The 19,563-nt window shown below is 49.3% G+C and overlaps 1 protein-coding gene across 1 annotated transcript in view; it reads left to right on the top strand.

The window, feature by feature from the left end:
* The window catches only part of VIPR2 (vasoactive intestinal peptide receptor 2), a 101,908-nt gene that overhangs the window by 7,795 nt on the left and 74,550 nt on the right, over nt 1-19,563 (top strand). Inside the window, exon 4 of the mRNA XM_021706134.1 lies at nt 2,911-3,008. Within this exon, the coding sequence (XP_021561809.1) occupies nt 2,911-3,008 (98 nt within the window). The remainder of the gene's footprint in view (nt 1-2,910; nt 3,009-19,563) is intronic.

Here is a 19,563-nt window from a genome sequence, read left to right as displayed (position 1 = left end):
GGCATTTCCTACCCCTGTCCCCATGAGAAGGCAGTGTGCCAACTGTCTGCTCAGAGAGGGAACAAAGGAAAGGGGCAAGAGCTGAGGGGAGAGGAGGCCACAGTTCATTGCCCCAGTGTGACAGCCCCCTGCGAAAGCACTTGCTCATGATCCATGCTTGATGCCTGGGAAGGCAGCCCTGACGGCTCTGTGCTGGGTTTTTCATTTCTTGACAAACCGTCTATGTTGTTCATTGCTGTGTAGTGCCCAGCTACCGATTTGGCATGGAAGTGGGGTATCCAGACTAAAGGAAGGAGTCAGCTACCTTCCAGCACACACATGGTGCTAGGTGCAGTTCTGAAAGTAACAGTCTTTAAAGGGGACATCAGCAAACCCCCAGGTGGAGGATAATGCATGTATAAGGGGACTTGAAATATTTGCTCTGAAGAATGAAACCCCAAAGGATTGCCTCAGGTATTAGTGGGAGGAGGAGTGATGTGCTCTGCATGTGAGACCTACCTGTGGCCTGACCACCTTCTTCTGGAATACCTTGAGAAGTTCCCTAACCATGTGTGGCACAGGTATGACAGTGGCACCTTCCTCGGAGGGCTGTGGTGAGGGCCGTGCCTGAAATATACGTAGAGCACAGGAAATTAAGCGCATTCCAGTTGGACTGGCCAAGACATTATCTTCGGAGCTGCATCAGGCCTCCCCAGACCCCAAGGCTGGTTCCATGCACTGCACTCTTACCTACAGAGTGGGGGATGGGAGGGGCCATGGGCAGGGTGAGCAAAGTTCCCACGGAGTGAAGGGCCCCTCAGATCTGGGATCCTGGCTTCCACCTCTTCAAGTTGACAATCATTGGTTTTGCCCCCCTTGCCTTGTCCTCCGTGCAAGGCATCTCCCTGGTCTGTCTCTACACCTCCCTGGCCTCTCTCTGCACCTCCCTGGCCTCTACACACCTCCCTGGACTCTCTCCCTGCACTTCCCTGTCCTCTCTGCAGGATGCTGCCTCCAGCATTGCTGAAAGTTCTCCTTCTACATCCGCCCCAGGTGTCTCAGGATCAGGTGGTCAGGAAGGATAAAGAGCCTCTACTTATTCTATAGACTTAATGACTTGGTTTCTGTGGTTTTATTTGCACGCCTTCTTCAGCTTAGTAGACACTAATCTCCAGTGGAAGGAAAGGATGGACCTGACAGAGTGATGAGAGACAGGCTTATCTTCCACCGACCGCTGGCCCCGGGGCTCAGGGTGGGACCTGAAGTTTCCTGGCTCAGGTGAGAGCCAGACTGCCAGAGTGGAGCTCAGCCTGGCGCCTACTAGCAGTGTGACTTTGGGCAAGCTACTCGGCTTCCCTAAGCCTCTGCTTTCTCGTCTGTGACATGGAATAATTCATAGGTTTCAGAATCAGATGGGTTGAGACAAATATGGAGGCTTAGCATGTGAGAGCTTAGTGGATTGTAGCTGCCACTGCTCCATGACCACTACTATAGTTTTTATTAGTAGCATGATTCCTGGATTTGTTGGGATCGATCTGTGTGAGCTTCAGTCTCCTTGTCTGGAAAATGGGGCAGTGGGACTGGCTCTCCAGGAGCCATGTCTCTTTCAGGGCTCTGTCTACTTCCACTTTGCATGGGGATCTCTGCTGCCAAGTGTCCCCAGGCCGGCCGGGGCTCCCTGTGGTAGGTGTGTGCCCTGACCTCTGAGACTCCTGACTGGCGCTGGTGTCAGGATGGCCTTGCTGAGATCGGCCTCTCACCCCACTCCTTCCCAGTAGAGTCAGGCTTGGCCCAAGTTCTCCTTCTGCCTCTCACTTCCAGGTGACAAGAATCACTTGTACACATGATCACCATGGTGTGAATGAGCTCTTCCTGATGAATTAGAGCAAGTGAGGAAGCAGGTTGCCATAGTGTAGAAGAAATAATGGGATTTTCGAGTCAGAAAATATGTCTCTCCCACCCATTAGTTACTGAGTTTTCAGAGCCTTATGTCCCTCCGTAAAATGGAACAGCAATGCCTACCAAATCTGTCTTGTAAGGTTGCCCTGAAATTAAAAAGTCATGTGAAGGAAGACACTGACTACATCCAAAGGCCCTAGACCCTTGAGTCACTGCAGCAAGGTGGGAGATGAGGCTCCCGGTTCTGGCAGTGCCAAGCACAGCAAGTGCGTAGAGGGGTCTGAGTGCCGTAGGCCCTGTGGGAAGGATGATCCTGATGCTCAAGCAGCGCATCCGCATGTACCCAAGGCGAGGCTGGCATGTTCAGAGTCCTTTCTGCTCTGGCGCCTTTGAGAGCTTCGTCACTTACTGTGTTGTGTGGTCATCTGCTAAGCACACTTTCTTTGTAAATAGAACACCACATGTCTGAGCAGAACATACAGTTTTAGGTTATTTAGGGTTAGGGTTAGTGGAATTGTAAGCTGCCTTTATTTCATGCAACTAAACCTTCATACCATGATCAGTTTCCTCCAACACCAGTGACTGAGGGGAGCCTGCCCTGTTCTAGGTTAAGGGCTGGTGGAGGGGAGGGCTAGAGGGAGTTCTCAGGAGCCCGGGAAGTTACACTATCAGCTCCAGGAGAGTCAGGGTTCGGCTGCAAATATTTCCTGTGGTGGCAGAACATGACAGTCTGCTAAGAATTTTCATTCTGCCCCCCCAATAACAATACTTAACAGTGGCAGTAATTACAATTTATGGCACAGTACTGTCACGTCTCTTAGACCCTACCAACCAGGAGGGGGGTGGTCACTGGTCAGATTACGTGGACGAGGAGGCTGAGAATAGATTTCCACAGGGACACAGCTGTCCTAGCTGACCCTGGGCATGAGGCAGCATTTTAAGACAGCACAGGCGAGGCACACACTAAACAGTTGCTGCAGAGGCTAGTTTTCACAGACTTGCACATAAAATATCTGAACTTCATTTTCCTAGGAAACATAAGCAAAAACTGTACGAGTGATGGATGGTCGGAGATGTTTCCCGATTTCATAGACGCCTGTGGCTACAGTGACCCTGAGGATGAGAGCAAGGTAGGCTCCCGCAGGGCTGTAGGCCTGGTCAAATCCCCCTCCTAACGCGCCACATAGACGAGGAGCCCGTTTTCATCTAGGGCCTGTTCCCACCCTGTAAGCATTATTTAGATTTTCTTTCCTCTGAGTAGCAATCTTTCTTCTTCTTCTCTGAATTAAACAAAATCCCTATTTCAGTTCTGCTACCTGGCATCTGGAATTGTTTGATTGTTCCATAATTTTGGAGTCAGGGAAAGACTTTTTTTTTTTAACCTGCTATCAGTGTGTCCCTTTGATGGTGAAGAGACATCAGAGGGTGGCCTGACGTGCCTGAAAGTAGCTTTTCGAAGGCATCCTGAACAGCACCCTCTTTCTGCATTTGGGTTTATTGTCTCATTAAGACCATGGTCTGGGCCATTGAAAAACCAGTGCCAAAGTTTCCTAAGACTAGAGCCTGCAGCAAGAAATGTGCCCAACATTAGGGAATCTTTTCAAGCTGAGAGACCAGATTTGTCCTCAGCCCAGAGGCTCCTGTGCATGGGTATCTCAGTCCCAGTTGGCAGTCCTCCCACTCAGGCTGCACACATTTGACACACAGTTTTCAGGGGTCTCAGGGTGTTGTGTCCATCATGAATCCTTCTGCAGGACTGTGATCTGTAAATAAACAGAGCAGTTTTTCTCAAGAGTGGAATGTGTCTGGCTTCAGCTGTAGTAAACTCTGCTCCGGGGTCTGTTTGGGCAAACCTTCCCAGCCCAGCAGCGGTGTGGCCGCCCTTCCAAAGTCTCACCCAGCAACATTGTCCAGGTATTGTTCATCTGATCACCAGACAGCTCACCATCCTCCCGCTTTGCCCTTATAGTCCTGTGTGGGTGGTGAACATCTTGCACACCCACTGTCAGAGGTATGTGCAGACTTGTGTGTGCCCACATAGGGTGTGGAATCAAGTAGGGGAGACACTTGAGGCTATTTGAAAGAGCCTTGGGAAAGATCACGCCACACACGAATAGATATTCTTCTGCAAGCCAGCAAAGTATTAAGTGAAAGCCTATGACCTGCCCCAACTCGTAAAGGTGCTACTTCCTGTCCCGGTCCCTGGGGAGATGGTTGTCAATGCTGTTGGATTGCTTCTCTGGGGGAATTAATGCATCTCTCTTGTGCTCCTTTCTTACAGAGAGCTTTCTTTGCTCTCTTCACTAAGTTTTACAGTTCAAAGCCAGTTGTTTTTCCCACCAAATTATTAAGGCTTAGGAAAAGAAGTCCTTGATATTGCAGCCAATATCCCACCAAATTGGAATACTTAACTCCTGACCTGTGGCCAGTAGTTAATAAGGGATGTGGTAATGGTGGTGACTGGCACGTTGGATGTTGCTGTGAGCCTGATGTAATTACCAGGATGACTTCATTTACTCTGGATAGTAAGCTATTTCACAGATGGAGGAACTGAGACTTAGAGAAACTGGAAGGTGTGCTCCCTCATGCATAAGCCATCAGGACTGGGCCCTCATTGGTCTGATTCCAACTAGTTCACGTGCCCATACTTGCTCTGACATTTCTGCCAGGCCGGGCAGCTCTCTGGCCCTACAGCCCTCATGTGTAGGTTTGAAAGCACCACCATGGGATGGGACACCCTGCAGGAGTCACCTGGCAGGGGCTGTGCTAGCCTCTCCAGCACATGCAGAGACGTCATTTGAGGGTCCCTCTGGGATGTGCTCCCACACGGCATCCAGCACCATGGAGTGTCAGGGACCTGGGAGCCAGCACACGTGGCTGCTAGCTCTGAGGAGGGAGGATGACAACTTGCTCTGACCCTCCCCAGGGATGACCCAGCTCAGCTGAAGAGAGAGAGAACTCTGTCACCTCGCTCCTCACTTCCTGTGTGCAATGGTTTTCTGGTTCTGGTGAGTGTGACGTCACAGCAGTGAGGATGCCATTGGCCCCAAACATCGGTAGAAAAGGGAATTTCCTCTGAGGTCCCGGTGACACAAGTGAGGGAGGGGTCTCATTAAGCCTGTGGAGCCCTTGTGCTTTGTTCTAGTCTCTGTCCTGTTTCTGCTGTGCATAATCTCTAGTGTGAACTTTTCTGTGTCAGATGCAGTCACTGTCCTCAGAGGCTGTCACCCTTTGGTGGCCCGTGGGCCCCCAGGGTGTTGGAGGTGTTGCTTCAGTGCCCCCACCAGGGGCCGTTGTGTACATCTGGAACATGTGACTCTAGGAATGTCTTGGAATTCAGTGTTGGTATTCAGTGTTGGCACATCCCAGATGAGACACCGGAGGGGATTCACCAACCTGTCAGGCTTATGAACCAGGCGAATGGGAACGGGAGAGTAGCTGCCGTGACTGCACGAACATCTAACAGTATTTAGAGTCAGGCAACAGAAACTTCCTGTCAATTCCTTCTTACTCCTCCTTGCTGTGGGTCGTCCATGTCCTCCAGGATGTAACTGGTGGCTCAAGTGTTCCATAGTCTTTCCTGTCCCTTCTCCTCATCACTAAATCCTTAAAAGGTTGGTTTTTTGTTTTGTTTAGTTTTTGAGTCAGGATCTCACTCTGTCACCCAGGCTGGAATGCAGTGGCGTAATCACAACTATCACGACTCATGACAGCCTCCACCTCCTGGGCTCAGGTGATCCTTCCACCTCAATATCCCAAGTAGCTGGGACTACAGGCACACACCACCACATCTGGCTCATTTTTAAATTTTCTGTAGAGCTGTGGTTTTGCTATGTTGCCCAGGCTGATTTGAACTCCTGGGCTCAAGCAATCAGCCTGTCTCAACCTCCCAAAGTGTTGGGATGACAGGTGTGAGCCACCACACCTGGCTATTTTTATCCTACTCGTTTGGGGACTGCGTCACACCCTGTTTTCCCCTTTTCTTAGAAGCTGTCTTCAAGGTTCTCCTGTATGCCAGAGTGATGCTTGCCCTGTGTATGTTTTGTATGTATCGGAGTCTACAGATAGGCCCAGCTGGTCCCAGTATAAGCCTGTGGGTGTATATCCTCATGTGCATCTCAGCTGACAGCACCTCTGAGTGGCAGAAACCCGAGCCTGGGCTTGAGACCTCATTGGGACCTTCAGCTTTGGAGGCTGCTTAACCTTTAACCCCAGTTTCTCATCAGGAAAACGTGGGGTAGGATCTACCTCCATCCACGGTTGTTGATGGCACAGCACAGAGCCCACAGAAAAGACCCTCTACGGGCTGAATCTGAACTCAGAGCATGTACTCATAGAAGGAACGGTGAATTTCAGGGTCCCAACCCCTTCCCAAACTGCTGCATAGCCATTTAATACATTCAAGCCAGGAAACCACGCTGCTGGCTTTCTGAAAGTAAGACTTTAAATCATAAATTTACCCCATATTTTTTCTGTAGAAAGAAGAGTTTGAGGCTCTGTACTGAGGACCCTGAATTCTGACCAGGAGTTGGGACAGCTTCTCCACTAGCATGGTGACCAGAGAGCCAAGGGTGGTTTTAGCAGCGACCTTGTCACCTCCTACCTGTCACTATGAGAACCCCCAGGCTGCGTTGCTGGGATGCAGTCAGACCATTGTAGGGGCCACAGAGACAGGCCCCAGTTGCCTGGAGTCTAGGGGGCTTCTGAAGTCTGCAGAAGGGAGATTCCGACATCCAGATGGGATGCTAGGGGGACCACCCTTGAGTCTTCATCTACCTCTGAGTTAACCAGTGGCTGCACTTAGGAGGCATCAGAACACACGTACTAGTGAAAGGCAGAGGGCCCTGAGATCCCTCCACAGTATTCCTTCAGAGTCCATGGGTGCAGACCCCTGCAAGAGGTGTGACCCTGTGCTCATTTATTCATTTTCTCCTTCATCCATTCATTCCATGAATAAAGGTTTCCAAGAACCTCTGTTCTGAGCTCCTGGGGTCATAAAGAGTGACATGGGATCTGGCAAGTGGTGAGAGCCAGCATAGCTGTGGCGATATCAGCTCAAGTCACTAGTCAAGCATGACCTCCTCAGCCCCTGTTTCCCCGTGGGTCCCACCCTGGGAAGCATTCCCAGGGACACTCTCTGGAAAACTCCAGGTCCATGTGGTCATTGGGAAAGGCCTGTAACTGAATCCTGTCTGCGTGACCAGAGCCTCTGTGATTCCCTGATGTTTCTCTGTCTTTGAAGACCTATTTTTCTGCTTAATTAAACATTTCAGAGATTCTGCAAATACCGTAAGTGCATATTCCCTGCTAACAGATTAGAAAGTCAAAATATTTTAATGTGAGAAGGCAAAGATAATGATGGCACAAACCCGAATGAATCAGTTTTCTTTCTGATTTCACTTTCTGCTCTTTGGACACTTTGAATACTTGGTTGTTTTAGGGACTCATTTTACAAACAAAACCACGGCACATACTGTGTGGCATTCCAGACACCGGAGCACCAGGACCGGCCCAGGCAGCTGCTGGGAGGGCGTGTGCTGCCCAAGGCCAGGTCTCCCTGGCTGGTGAGCGCAGGGGGGACTCGTAGATGAACGGGGTCCCTGTCCCCAGGAGCTCATGCTTCATCTCATCAGTGTCCCACTTTCTTCCGAGATTGGTATTTCAAACTGAATTTCCTGCATGCACGCAGCCAAATGCTGCCCTGGGCGTTGTATGTGCAATCTTCATTGGTTTCAAAGTTAATTAAATTCAAGGAAAAAAAGATGTAGCCTCCGCAAAAGTCGCAGGCTTATCTGTAGGAAACCTACAGCTAAGACGTAGTGGTCGGTAGGGAGTTACCTGGAAGAAGGACCGGTCTGGGGACCTGGAGGTCATGCACGTGGCTGTGCAGCTGCGTCTCAGAGACCAGCTTCCATACCCAAGTTCTCCCTGGTCTGTGTCCTTCTCCCTCCAAGACCAGCTTTCAGGCATTGTGCTTTGGGTGGGAACATTTCATTTTAGGCCTTGTGTCTTTTAAGCACCGAATAAAAGGTTTAGCTCCACAGGATGATTTAAGGAGCCACCAGCCTGTGGGCACCTCAGCCCTCGGGCACCACGACTGCTCCTCTCCCTCTTTTTGCACCTTTGCCTCCCTGCAAGTGGGTGGTTCTCAAATAAGACTGGCACCAGATTAAAATGCCTGGGATCACCAAAGGCTGAAGGTTCTCAGAGCCATATGTGACTGGGCCTGACCTCTCTGCTCTGCCAACGGGGCTGAGGGTAGGGCTGAAGTCTCACTGCCTGAAAAACAGAATAGAAACCCCCAAAGACAGCAAAGTGGCTCAGGCCAAAGATGGAGACTCACAGCCAGGGCTGGATGTCTTGATTCATGGCTATAATCCCAGCACTTTGGGAGGTCAAGGCAGGAGGATCCCTTGAGCCTAGGAGGTCAGGGCTGCAGTGAGCTGTGGTCATGACACTGCATTCCAACCTGGGCAACACAGTAAGACCCCATCTAAAAAAAGAAAAAGAAAAGAAATTCACAGCTGGGCTAGTGTGAGACTGTGGATTCCATTTCCTCCACCCACTCCCGTGGGGCTCAGGTTTCCAGTGGCACACTGAACCCCTGGGGCCTTGTCATAATGCAGGTTCTGTTCAGTCGGTCTGTGGGGCTCTGCATTTCCAGCAAGTTCCCAGCTAACACCAATCAGAATCAGAGCCTCGAGCCCTTACACGAGAGACCAAAAGCCTTGGTCTTGGAGGTCCAGGCTGGAGAACCACCCCAGCTGTCGCTCACTGATGGCTGAGTGATCTGATCAAAGCTTGCCCCTGCCCCATCCATTCCTGGGATCAGACCCAAAAACCTTGGCACAAATACCTAGATGGGCTAAAGTTGCTGCTTAGCTACTGGAAATCCTCATTTCTTGATGCTTAGAGCATTCAAAAGCATACTCCTTGTCAAAAACCCAAAGGGAATGAGAATCCTCACTTGGTGATCTGAAGATTTCATCTCAGGCACCAATAAAAGAGCACAGAATTCAGGGCTTCCCTTGTTGAGTTGGGGTCAGTTGGGAGGTAAAGCAGTCAAACCTCTGGGTCTCCAACACAGGTAGCTGCCCCCAGGCCTTTGCTCCTGCTGTCAGAGCTGGTGAGGGGTGGCATGCAGGGTCACGATGAAACAACTGCCTTGCTGTGGGAAGAGCAGCCCCAGCAGCACACGCTGGTCGGCATGCGAGGTGGTCCGCTCCGGTACGTCTTCAGTATTACATATTTGCTAACATAGTCCCTGAATAAAGAGCACGTCTGCTAAATTTAGCCAAGAAAGCTGTTTGGCATTTCAGCCTTCCCATGCATCAAGTGGACACATTTCTTCCATATTATGCTGTATCCCTAAAAATGTTCTCGCAGTCTTCTCTCAGCATTCAGACCACTGTGGCAACTCTTTCCACCAATGCTACCTTCACTTCCGCAGGATTCCTTGTCCCTGATGACAGAGATCACAGCAACCAACCCTGTTGGCCCTTTACATATATGTGTGTGTGTGTGTGTGTGCCTGTTTATAAACATATATATAAAATTATACCAGGAATGGAGACAGGAGAGTCTCACCCTGTCTGGGGCCACACACCTACCCACGCAGAGCCCGTGTGTGGATCCTGACCCTTCACTAACTCTTCAGGTCCACGGTGTGACCATGGCTCACCACTCCCTACCTTTGGCATCTGGTGGACCCATGCCAAGAAGCTCCTTGCTCCTCGATCTCCTCCCTGGTACTGGTTTCTCTTCTATTTCCCAGGACTCCCTGTATTGTTTCTCTTGTTGGATATTATCCCAATGCATGCTAAAATTATATATAATTTTAAAGGTGTGGGGTACAATTCAGGATTAGGTAAACACATGAACATCGTACAGGTAGAGTTTGGGTCTCCCTTTCGTCCCCACTTTTTCTGGTTTGAGATCAGGTACCTTACTGATGTTGTGTCCCCCACTCTGGGCACTTTTGTGTGAGGCACTGACTGATCATCCCACCAACCCTGGAAAAAGCCCCATAAGGATGCGCTGATATCTCAGGGTTGCCGGGAAGAGTCAGAGACCCATAGAGCCGCCTGCCTCGAATCGCCACCTCCAGGGATATGTGGGGTCAGGATCAGAGTCCAAACATGGCAGTGGAGCACAGTGTGCAGGCTACCCCAGCAGTCACAGCACCCAGGTTTGCACACAGGACAACTAACTTTGTTCAGCTTTCTAACAGTTCTGACAGCAGCATCTTTGTTTCACATCAAGCGGCAGAAGGAAGCCTCGCATCATGGAGTGCCCAGTGCCAGTCACAGTGGTGGTGGCCCATGGGGTGCCAAGAGGAGGACACCCAGAGCAGGGACAGCAAGGCAAGCCATGGTAGGGCACGTTCGCCGATGGGCAAGGTGGTGCAGGAGTGTCGGTGGGCAGGCTGGGCCAAGAGCTGACCTGTGGCTACCCACAGGGCCTTGCACGAGGCTGACCTCAGGCTCAGACAGAAATCGGGCCATGAGCATAAGTGTGACTCAGAAGTCACCTCACCAGGCCAGACACAATTAGTAGCTATTTTCATGCTAGTTTTAACTCAACCTGTGCACGTAGGGCTTAATACTTCCCAAACACATGGATCAACCTTTCCAAGGACAAAGGAGAAACAGGATAGGGAAAAGAATGTTCAGAAGGAAAAGTACAAACACACTCGTGCCCAAGAATGGGCAATTGGGCTTTCAAGTTCTTTAAGTCCTAAAAGAATCTTCTAGGGAAAATGCTCTTAAAGGAACGGAGCTGGGGGTACAGAAATGAGAGGTCAGTGTAATCAAGAAGATGAAAGCCCAGAGGAGCATGTGTTGGGATAATATCAAACAAGAGAAACAATACAGGGAGTCCTGGGAAATACAAGAGAAATCAGCACCAGGGAGGAGACCGAGGTGCAAGGCGCTTCTTGGCATGGGTCCACCAGATGCCAAAGGTAGGCTGTGGTGAGCCCTGGCCACACTGTGGGCCTGAAGAGTCAGTACAGAGTCAGGATCCACATGCCCAGCTCTGTGTGTGTAAGTGTGTGGCCCCTGGCAGGAGCGAGACTCACCTGCCTCTGTTCCTGGCATAAAGATGGTGGAGACGCGTTTTGCCCCTGGGCTTGGGCAGCCTCAGGCAGGACACCCCTGTGCAGCTAGGCTGTGCTCTAGAAGAGAATCCAGTCTCTCTGTTGCTCCCTCTACTTAGGGACTTGTATCTCCTGCCTTGCATGGGGGAGACAGACATCTGGGGACAGGCAGTCTGGCTCTGGGGCTGGCAGGTGAGGGCGGTGCTGAGAACACCCGCCGGGCCACCTCTAGCCCAGGACTCTCAGGCAGGCAGGTGGACGTGACTGCTGGGGAGGAGACTACGCTCAGAGAAGGTCATCTCCTGAGGTTTGTTGACTGAAGACTCCACCAGACCATTCACTGATAATCCTGCAGGTTTCTCCACAGGACGCACAGCACCCATTTCAGGACTAGAAGTTTGGTCCTAAGAAATAATCAAAGAAAGTTTAAAAATGTACTTTTTGTCTCCTGGGTACTAGGGAAGTCTGTTAAAGACTAGAAAAAAGGAGAAAACATGTTTTGAAAAGGTTTACCTGCTGCCTCAAATGGGCATCACCTGTCCCATTAGTGTTGGTGAGACCCAGATGTTGGTGGCTTGGGGGCATTGGCAGCGGTGACACTGTAGCTGGGACCGCGGCTAATGGAAGCAGAGCTCTGGGAGCCTTGTGTCTACACTCCTTGTAATGTTCAAGGCCTCTCTTTGAAAAGCCCTTTTGCTCTCTTTTCTGCTTTTTAAAAAGTAGGAATATATTACTTTGTATTTTCATGAAACCAAATGTTAAGTCCTAAAAAAATCTTGCACCAGGTTTGTCTTTTAACCTTGGACTTTGTCAGAACAACGAGGAGACTCAATTGCCACATTCTCTACGTTGCATCTTTTTAAAACCTATTTGATGAATATTCGTTGCAAGAGTCATTCAGGGGCCCCAAATTCAGTCGTGAGTCTGTTCACCAGTTAATGTTTCTCTTGACCTCCTCCCTCCCTTGTCGTTGGTGTGTGCACAGTCATTTGAAAGTAGGTTTTATACACACACACACACACACACACACACACACACACACACCTTTTCACCTCTTGAAATGTTACGAGAATCTCCTAAAAGCAGGGTTGTTCTCTTAAGTAACCTCAGGACTGTTATCACATTTAGGAAAGTTCACGGTTTCATGGCACTATTATCTCATCTGCTATCTATACTCCAATTTTGTAAATTCTCCCAACAACACTTAAATAGCATTTTTTTCCAGGGCAGGATTGCGTGTTATATTTGGTTGTGGGGACTCCTCGGGGTCCTTTAATTTGAAACGTTCTCCAGTCTTTATCTTGATGCTTTTGAAGACTGTAGGCCCATTAGCTCACACTGTGCCTGCCTGGTGTCTCCTTGTGACTAAACTCAGGGGATCTGCCAGGTGTGTGTTTTAAAGCAAGGTAAGTACACTGGGTAGCAAAGTGAAGGTCCCTGCCAGGGTCAGTTGCCTTTTTTTTAACTCATAAACTCTGTGCATGAAGTAGGTCTCAATGGGATAAAAAGCTCCAAACTATCGATGGCTGTTCCTGTATTTCAGAAATATTGCATTTGGATTTTAAAAGAAAATCGAGTCTCTTTCCAACCCCTCCACACCACCAAAGGAGCACTGCATGTCATTACTTACAATGAGACAAGCGAATGGTGGCATCGTGGTGACTGTGTGCAGTCTGCCTAACAGCCCCTGTGCATGCAGACTCTTCCTCTCCAAAATGTCACCACTGGAGCTGGGTGCCGCCCTGCAAAGAAACTGCAAAGTCACACTGCAGTTATCACCACAGCCTAGCATTTGAGTATTCCCACTTAGGGTAGCAACAGTGTAAACTTTCCCTTGGGTGATCAGCCTTTGTTCAAAGTAAGAACAGGGGACAGCACCCTTCCCTCCTGAGGTATCAGACAGCAGAGAGCTGGTGCCCTCATAGGTGCCGAGCCTGGGACTCGGAAAGGCCTCATAGCTCGTGAACACTCAGCTCGGCTGATGGGCTCAGAAGAAGCACCGGTAGACACGGCCCTCTGTGTGTCCTGGGGTCCTCCCCAACCTGTGTCTAACTGGTGTCCGCAGAGAGCCCAGAGACTCAGCAACCAGTCTCAATTTGTTAGAAAAAAAGACTTTAGGGGCGCGTTCCCACGTGCTTATCAGAGATCCGTGACTGGGGTCCTGGAGCATCCTCTTCCTCTGCAGAGGCTGAAAATGAGGCCATCGGCTCCAAGTCATTGGTTCCAAGGCCAGCAGAGGCAGGAGTGGACTCCGCTCCAGAGGCTCAGGAGAAAAGTCTCCTCTGCAAAGAGCAAGACTCTAAATACAGTTCCCTCTGTCTGAGTCCACTCTCTCGTGAGCTCTCGGATGCTCTGGAAACCATTTCCCTAAGAGCTGAGTCACAGATGCAAGTGCAGAACCCCCGTCCCATCCCCACTTCCTGCACCCGTCCTGTCCAACCAGGCCTGCCCGCCAAACCCTGAGCGGGGAAGTTTCACAGAGCAAGGGCCAAGTCCCAGTCGCGGTCGTGATCACTCGCCTGTGCGGGTGGCCCCCTTTCCCGTCTCCAGGTAAGGCTGCTTTGGCTTGGTCAAGGCAGTCAGGCCCTAGGACATCAGTTGGCTGGAGGAGGAACAGTTTTTCACTGAGAATTCTTCAGATTCTGTGATGATTCGGGCCAGTGTGCACTGGGAGATTGGAGGGCAGAGCCTTCAGCAGAGAAAAGTGGTCTTTTTTGTTAACAGGAAGACGATTTTTAAAATCTCCCCTATAGATAAGAGGATCCTCACTTTTTTTTAGGGTGAAGTACGCAAATGGTCTTTGTGCAGGTAAAGTCTGAACCTCACTTTGGTCCTCACTTCACCTGGTTTGAGATCAGGCACCCTTATTGATGAAGTGTGCCCCCCTCCCTCCCCTGGCAGTGTCCCACCACTGCCAATCCCTTTCTTATAGTGCCATGATAGTTGTTCAGGGCCCACGTATGAGTGAGAACGTGTGGTACTCAGTTCTTTGTTTCTGTGATAAATCACTGAGTACTGTAGACTCTAAATCCATCCAAGTTGCTGCGAAGTTCATATTTTGTTCTTCTTTATGGCCACGTACTAGTCCATCATTTTTTTAATCCAGTGAACTTTCAATGGGCAGCACAATTGGTTCCATGCTTTTTGCTATTGTGAATCATGCTGTAATAAATACGCAAGCACAGGTATCTTTTGATCCTCACGTTCACCAAGCCCACATCAGCCTGGGAAGAGAGACTTCATTGCACAAAGTTGGCATCCATGGGTGATCATGAAGGCTCCTTGCTGCAGCCGCACTGAGCTAGATTCAAGACAGAGGAAGTCCTTTTCCTCGTCCAACTGCACCCTCAGAAACATCGTCAACCCGTGATGAGCGCTGTGACTATTTCACTGAAGGGTACTTCTTAAAACATGGTTCATCTAGAGGCAGTTTTCCTTAAGGATGACCTCTGACAAACTGGAAAGGGTCAGCCTCCTGTGCTGATGTTTCCTATCTCAAGGAAAAGTAAATAAGCGTGTAAAACATTGTTGCTTTTTAAAATACAAAGAATCAGGTTTATCTCTCACTTCCCTCCAGTAACTGCCAGTGTTTGGAGAAGTGATTTCCACTCCTGTTCTGCCCCCACCAGCCCTTGCACAACTGTGTTTCTCAGCTTTGAAGAAACAACAATGGGTCACGTGAGTAACGACAGTCACAGTCTGATGTCAGCAGCCTAAGTCTTGAGAGAAGAAAGGCCACTCTTAGCCACCATCACCATGGGCAAAACAGATGGTCCTGCCTGCAGCACCGTGTCCTGTCCTGAACATACCCCACGAGAACATTGGGGCCCAGGGCCGAGGATCAAGTGACACCCAGCCCCACACCCTGTCTTCCTAGCAGAAAGCCATATTGTAAACACAGATCGTCTCCCTCTTACAAACAATCCCCTGCCAAAAAGCATCCAGGAATTGCTAATGGAAGGAGGTTATTTTGGTGATTTGGTCTGAGTTATTTTGACACAGGAGGCTGTGCAATCCAGAATGAGTCAGGACTCGTTAGTTAAAAAAGCAGGAGGAAATGAGCATCTGAAGATAAATATTTCAAAGGGCAGTGACAGACCAGAATCCAGAAACTCTCTCCACACCCTTTCGTTTTGAGGAAAACATCGAGAGGAAAGGATAGAATGGAGTAACAAAGTCAGTAAGTAACTGTGTCCTTCTTCTGACTTTGGATTTGAATATGGTGGCTGGACCTGTCTGGAGAGGATAGTGTAATACATGTTCCCGTTGCATCTGGCGTGCTCAGCGTATTGAAGAGCATCAGGTTCTTCGGTTAAATCTGGGACCCGGCAGTGTGTTGCTGCTTTCTTTTGCTTAAAAATGGGCTCAGCCGAGATCTGATGTGTTCTCCTGTAATCCCAGCGCTTTGGGAGGCTGAGGTGAGTGGATTGCCTGAACCCATGGGTTCTAGACCCGCCTGGGCAACTCAGCGAGACCTCATCTCTACAATAAATCAAAAAAATTAGCCGGGCGTGGTAGCACGTGCCTGTAGTTCCAGCTACTTGGAAGGCTGAAGCGGAAGGATCGCTGGAGCCCAGCAGGTTGAGGCTGCGGTGGCCGGAAGCGGCCACTGCACTCCAGTCTGGGTGACAGAATGAGACTCCAACTCCAAAAACAAAAATGGGCTCAGCCTGCAGCGTTAGCAGGCTCCTGTGAGCTGACTTTGGTAGGTAGGAGGACTCCATGTCAGTATCTGATTGTTTCTTCACAAGAAAAAGCTAGGGGATTCTCACCTCCATTTTCCAAGGGAATGACTGCCCAGGCTTCAGGGGACTTTTCTACCTGCAGTCACTTAGATCTGCTCCCCCCTCTGGCCAAGAGGCACAGCACTGGTCTGTGGAATGAAGACAGACCTGGGTCCTGCTGGTGGGTAAAGCAACCTATGAGGCCAGGCGGGATCCCAGGCCCAGCTCAGGAAGTGCCAGCCTCCTCCGTGTCCCTTCTGGTCAGGGTTCACATCCTGAGAGTTACACCCCAACCCAGAACGATGGGAGGAGTCCCAGCAGGCCTCCACACTCTCCCAGTGTGGCCCCTCATCCTTTCACACTGATGAAACCCCCAATGTATGAGGGTGATGTGTGCAGGGGGTGGGCTTGCTCTGGGTCCCTTGTGAAGCCAGTGTGTATAAAGGAACCTCTGGACAAATTTTTCAACCTGAGTAAGGACTGTGGTCTCTGGGTTAGATAACCTGCACCGTAACCTGTGGTTGTAAAAATTCTTTTCATTATAATATCAAACCAAATAACATAGATCATTTACTGAGCATTACAAAGCATTAGGCACCATGCTGAACTCTGCATAGATCACTTAAGCCCCCAGCGATCCCACAGGATAAAGTGCTGTCATGACATTTTGCTACAAGGAGACACAGACTCAGACACATCAGCCAACAGTCTCATCAGTGAACAGAATAATTGACACCCCCCAGCTGTGACAACAACTTCTATCTTCTGTGCTATAAAATGCCACATAATCTTAGTGTATTGCTCTGGCTTGATAAGACCATGATTCTATCCTATGATGTGAGCTCCCAGTGAAATACAGTCCCAGGAAACCCGGCTTCACCATTTTGGGTGCCTGGTGTCAACTGCTTGGAGGGGGAAAGAAAAGGCCAGAATAGAACCAGGATCTGGTTGACAGTGGCCATGGGTCAGATACACCATCCTCAGTCAATTTTTTCACAGAAATTCCACACCCTGTCACAGAGAGGAGCTCTAAGGGATCTAGCAGAGCTTCATTTCTGAGCAGTGAAAGGTTGAGGCTTCTGTCTGTAAGTGATGTCCTTTAGCGCTCAAGGAGAGGGATTTTGTCCTAAGACCATCCTGGTGGGATTCCCGTGAACCACAACAAAAAACTCTCTGGGTCTTCTCTCCTCTTGACTCAGATGTCAAATAACAAAATGGCAATCTGACCTGCACGCATTTGAAACATGATGCTTATTTCCTGGTAATGAAATCACAGGCGCCCCACTGGTGACCAGGAAAGCAGGAGTGCTGCTGATGTCGTAGCATGTGCTCTGGGCAGTCGCAGGAGCAGGGGCTGAAAGCACTCGGGCATTTTCCAGCTGGATGCCAGAGGGTATCTTCTCTAGCCCAAAGCCTGTCCTGGAAACCCTCGCTTCCTGCCTTTTTTCTAAATCCTAAGTCAAGATTGGAGCTGGAGGAGCTGTGGAGATTCACTAACACTGCCTCTGTTCCGAGGAGGAAACCGAGTCCTGAGGGTACACAGAGCTGGGCCGAGCCCCATGCTCCTCTCCGAGGCTGAGATGCCAGCTGCACTGGAGAGGCGGCAGGGCAAGGCACACCATGCCGTGATGGGCACGAGGGCTTCTGCCTGGGTCTGCACTTGGCTTCTCAGATAAATCCTGCCAGGGCTGTGAGGACTAGGTTCTGCCTTGCTCACTTAATCAGCAAACTTGTGAACGCCTGGTGCCACCCTCGGAAAGAGCAAGCGACCACAAACCCAGAGCAGCACCCCTCAGGCTTTCATGCCTGGGAGCCGTGTTAAGGAACACCCATTGCAAGCTTGTGTGACTTGAAGGAAACATCACAGATTTCCTCATAATTGGGTGCTTATGATGAACTCTGACATCCTTTTTCATTGTTTTCAATGACGGTTGCAACCTAATACGTTTATTTTATGACTCCTTAATAAGTCTTGATCTTGATCCATATGTTGAAACAGATTGACCTAGAGAACTTCTGAAATCCCAATGCAGGAACATTTGCATTATCAAATAATAAGTGAGCCGAAAGGCAAGGCCTGTCATAAATTAGGAAGCCAAATCCAACCATAAAGGAGAGCCAAATAGTTTCAGTGTCAAGGTCCTTTTCTTGAGATAAGGAAATAACAGAGCCAGGCGATGCTATTGTTTATTTGCCATGTGATTCACATGTCAGGCGAGGGGTAAAATCACAAATAAAAGGAAGCTGCTGAGCTCCGAGCCTGAGGGTCTTCACCGTTGCAGGAACAGGGGCTTAATTGACTCCCTGATGTCTGGCTCCATGGTATAGGGAAGCTTGCCACCTCTACCCCTCACTCTCAGCTCAGTCCTGGATCAGCGTCCTGTGCCTGCTAAGGTAACATGGGGCCAGCTTTGCCCAGGACAGTCAGAGGCGACTGCGGTAGTCCCCAGAGGCTGCCTTTGATGCATGGTCCCAAAGGGTATTTTGTTGTTTTTCCTTTGATTTATGGCCTAGCTTTGATTTGGTATCCATGTTTGTCCCACAGTTACTTTTTATGTCTTGATTGCTTTTCATTTGTTTCCACAAATAATTTCTCCCTTCCCCCACATCCATCCTTATCTTCTTTTTTTTTTTTGAATTGGAGTCTCACTCTGTCGCCCAGACTGGAGTGCAGTGGCCGCTCCCGGCCACCGCAGCCTCGACCTGCTGGGCTCCGGTGATCCTTCCGCCTCAGCCTTCCGAGTAGTTATCTTTTTTTTTTAAGACAAGGTCTCAGTCTGTTGCCCAGGCTGGAGCACAGTGGTATGATCATACCATAGCTCACTGAAGCCTTGAATTCCTGGGCTCAAGCAATTCTCCCACCTCTGCCTCCAAGTAGTCCCAAGGTACTACAGGTGTGCCACTAAGCCTGGCTTTTTTTTCTTTTAAGAGAAATCTTGTTTTGTTGCCCAGGTCTCAAACTCCTGACCTCAAGCCATCTTATTGCTTTGGTCTCCCAAAGTGCTAGGATTGCAGGCATGATCCACCACATCTGGCAATAAAAGTGTCTTCTATGTGTAGAATGCTTTATAGTTACAAAAGTCTAGCCTCATATCCATCTTGTGTATAATGTGCAGTCAGTCAATGATTGATTGTTAAGGTTCCATTCACTTTTGAACAGTGGTACTGGTTTTTTGTTGTTGATTTTGTTTTTGTTTTATAGATGGAGAAACTTGAATTATAAAGCACTTAATGATTTGTTTCAGGTTTCCTAGTTGATAAAAATCACCAACATTCATTGAAATCTAGATTGTGCTAACAATATTAAATAATGATAATAGTGATCATTATTAAGGGATGACTCTGTTTTAAGTACTTCACATGTAGTTACACAATTTCGTCCACAACAACACTATAGGTTAAAAACTGTCCCCATTTTACAGATGAGGAAACTGAGGCATGGAGAAACCAGGACTATGTTCTCAGCACTACGTCCAGGTAGTGATTGAAAGTCCAGAATTGGGCCTTTCGTTTGTTTGCTTTTGTTCCATGGTGCTGTCTGTCTGTACGCCATGTGATCCCCTTTCTCTGGCTCTAGGCAGTATCTTTGACCCCTAAAACTGCTACTGAGATCATGACTGTAGTCTGACTTGGGAGACGCTGTCCTGCTCACTCGTTCACAAGATGTAGGTAACGTGAGGTTGTCCTGAGTGTCTTTGCAGATGTTGCAGGTGTGATGCCAGCTCTCTCTGTGATCTGACAGAATCAAACTGCAGTTCAAGGCCGACGGATATTGTGCCAGTGTAAGTGGAGCAAGAACCTTTCACTGTCCTCAGAAGATCCACAGGCTTGTGGCTGGCTTTCTCTGAAAAAAGAACTTCATGG

Source organism: Carlito syrichta, unplaced genomic scaffold, assembly GCF_000164805.1.
Source record: "Carlito syrichta isolate Samal-C Ts95f unplaced genomic scaffold, Tarsius_syrichta-2.0.1 Scaffold315176, whole genome shotgun sequence".
In the NCBI taxonomy this organism is placed as follows: domain Eukaryota; kingdom Metazoa; phylum Chordata; class Mammalia; order Primates; family Tarsiidae; genus Carlito; species Carlito syrichta.
Note: the sequence above shows the minus strand (reverse complement) of the source record. Positions and strands in the feature narration are given on the sequence as shown.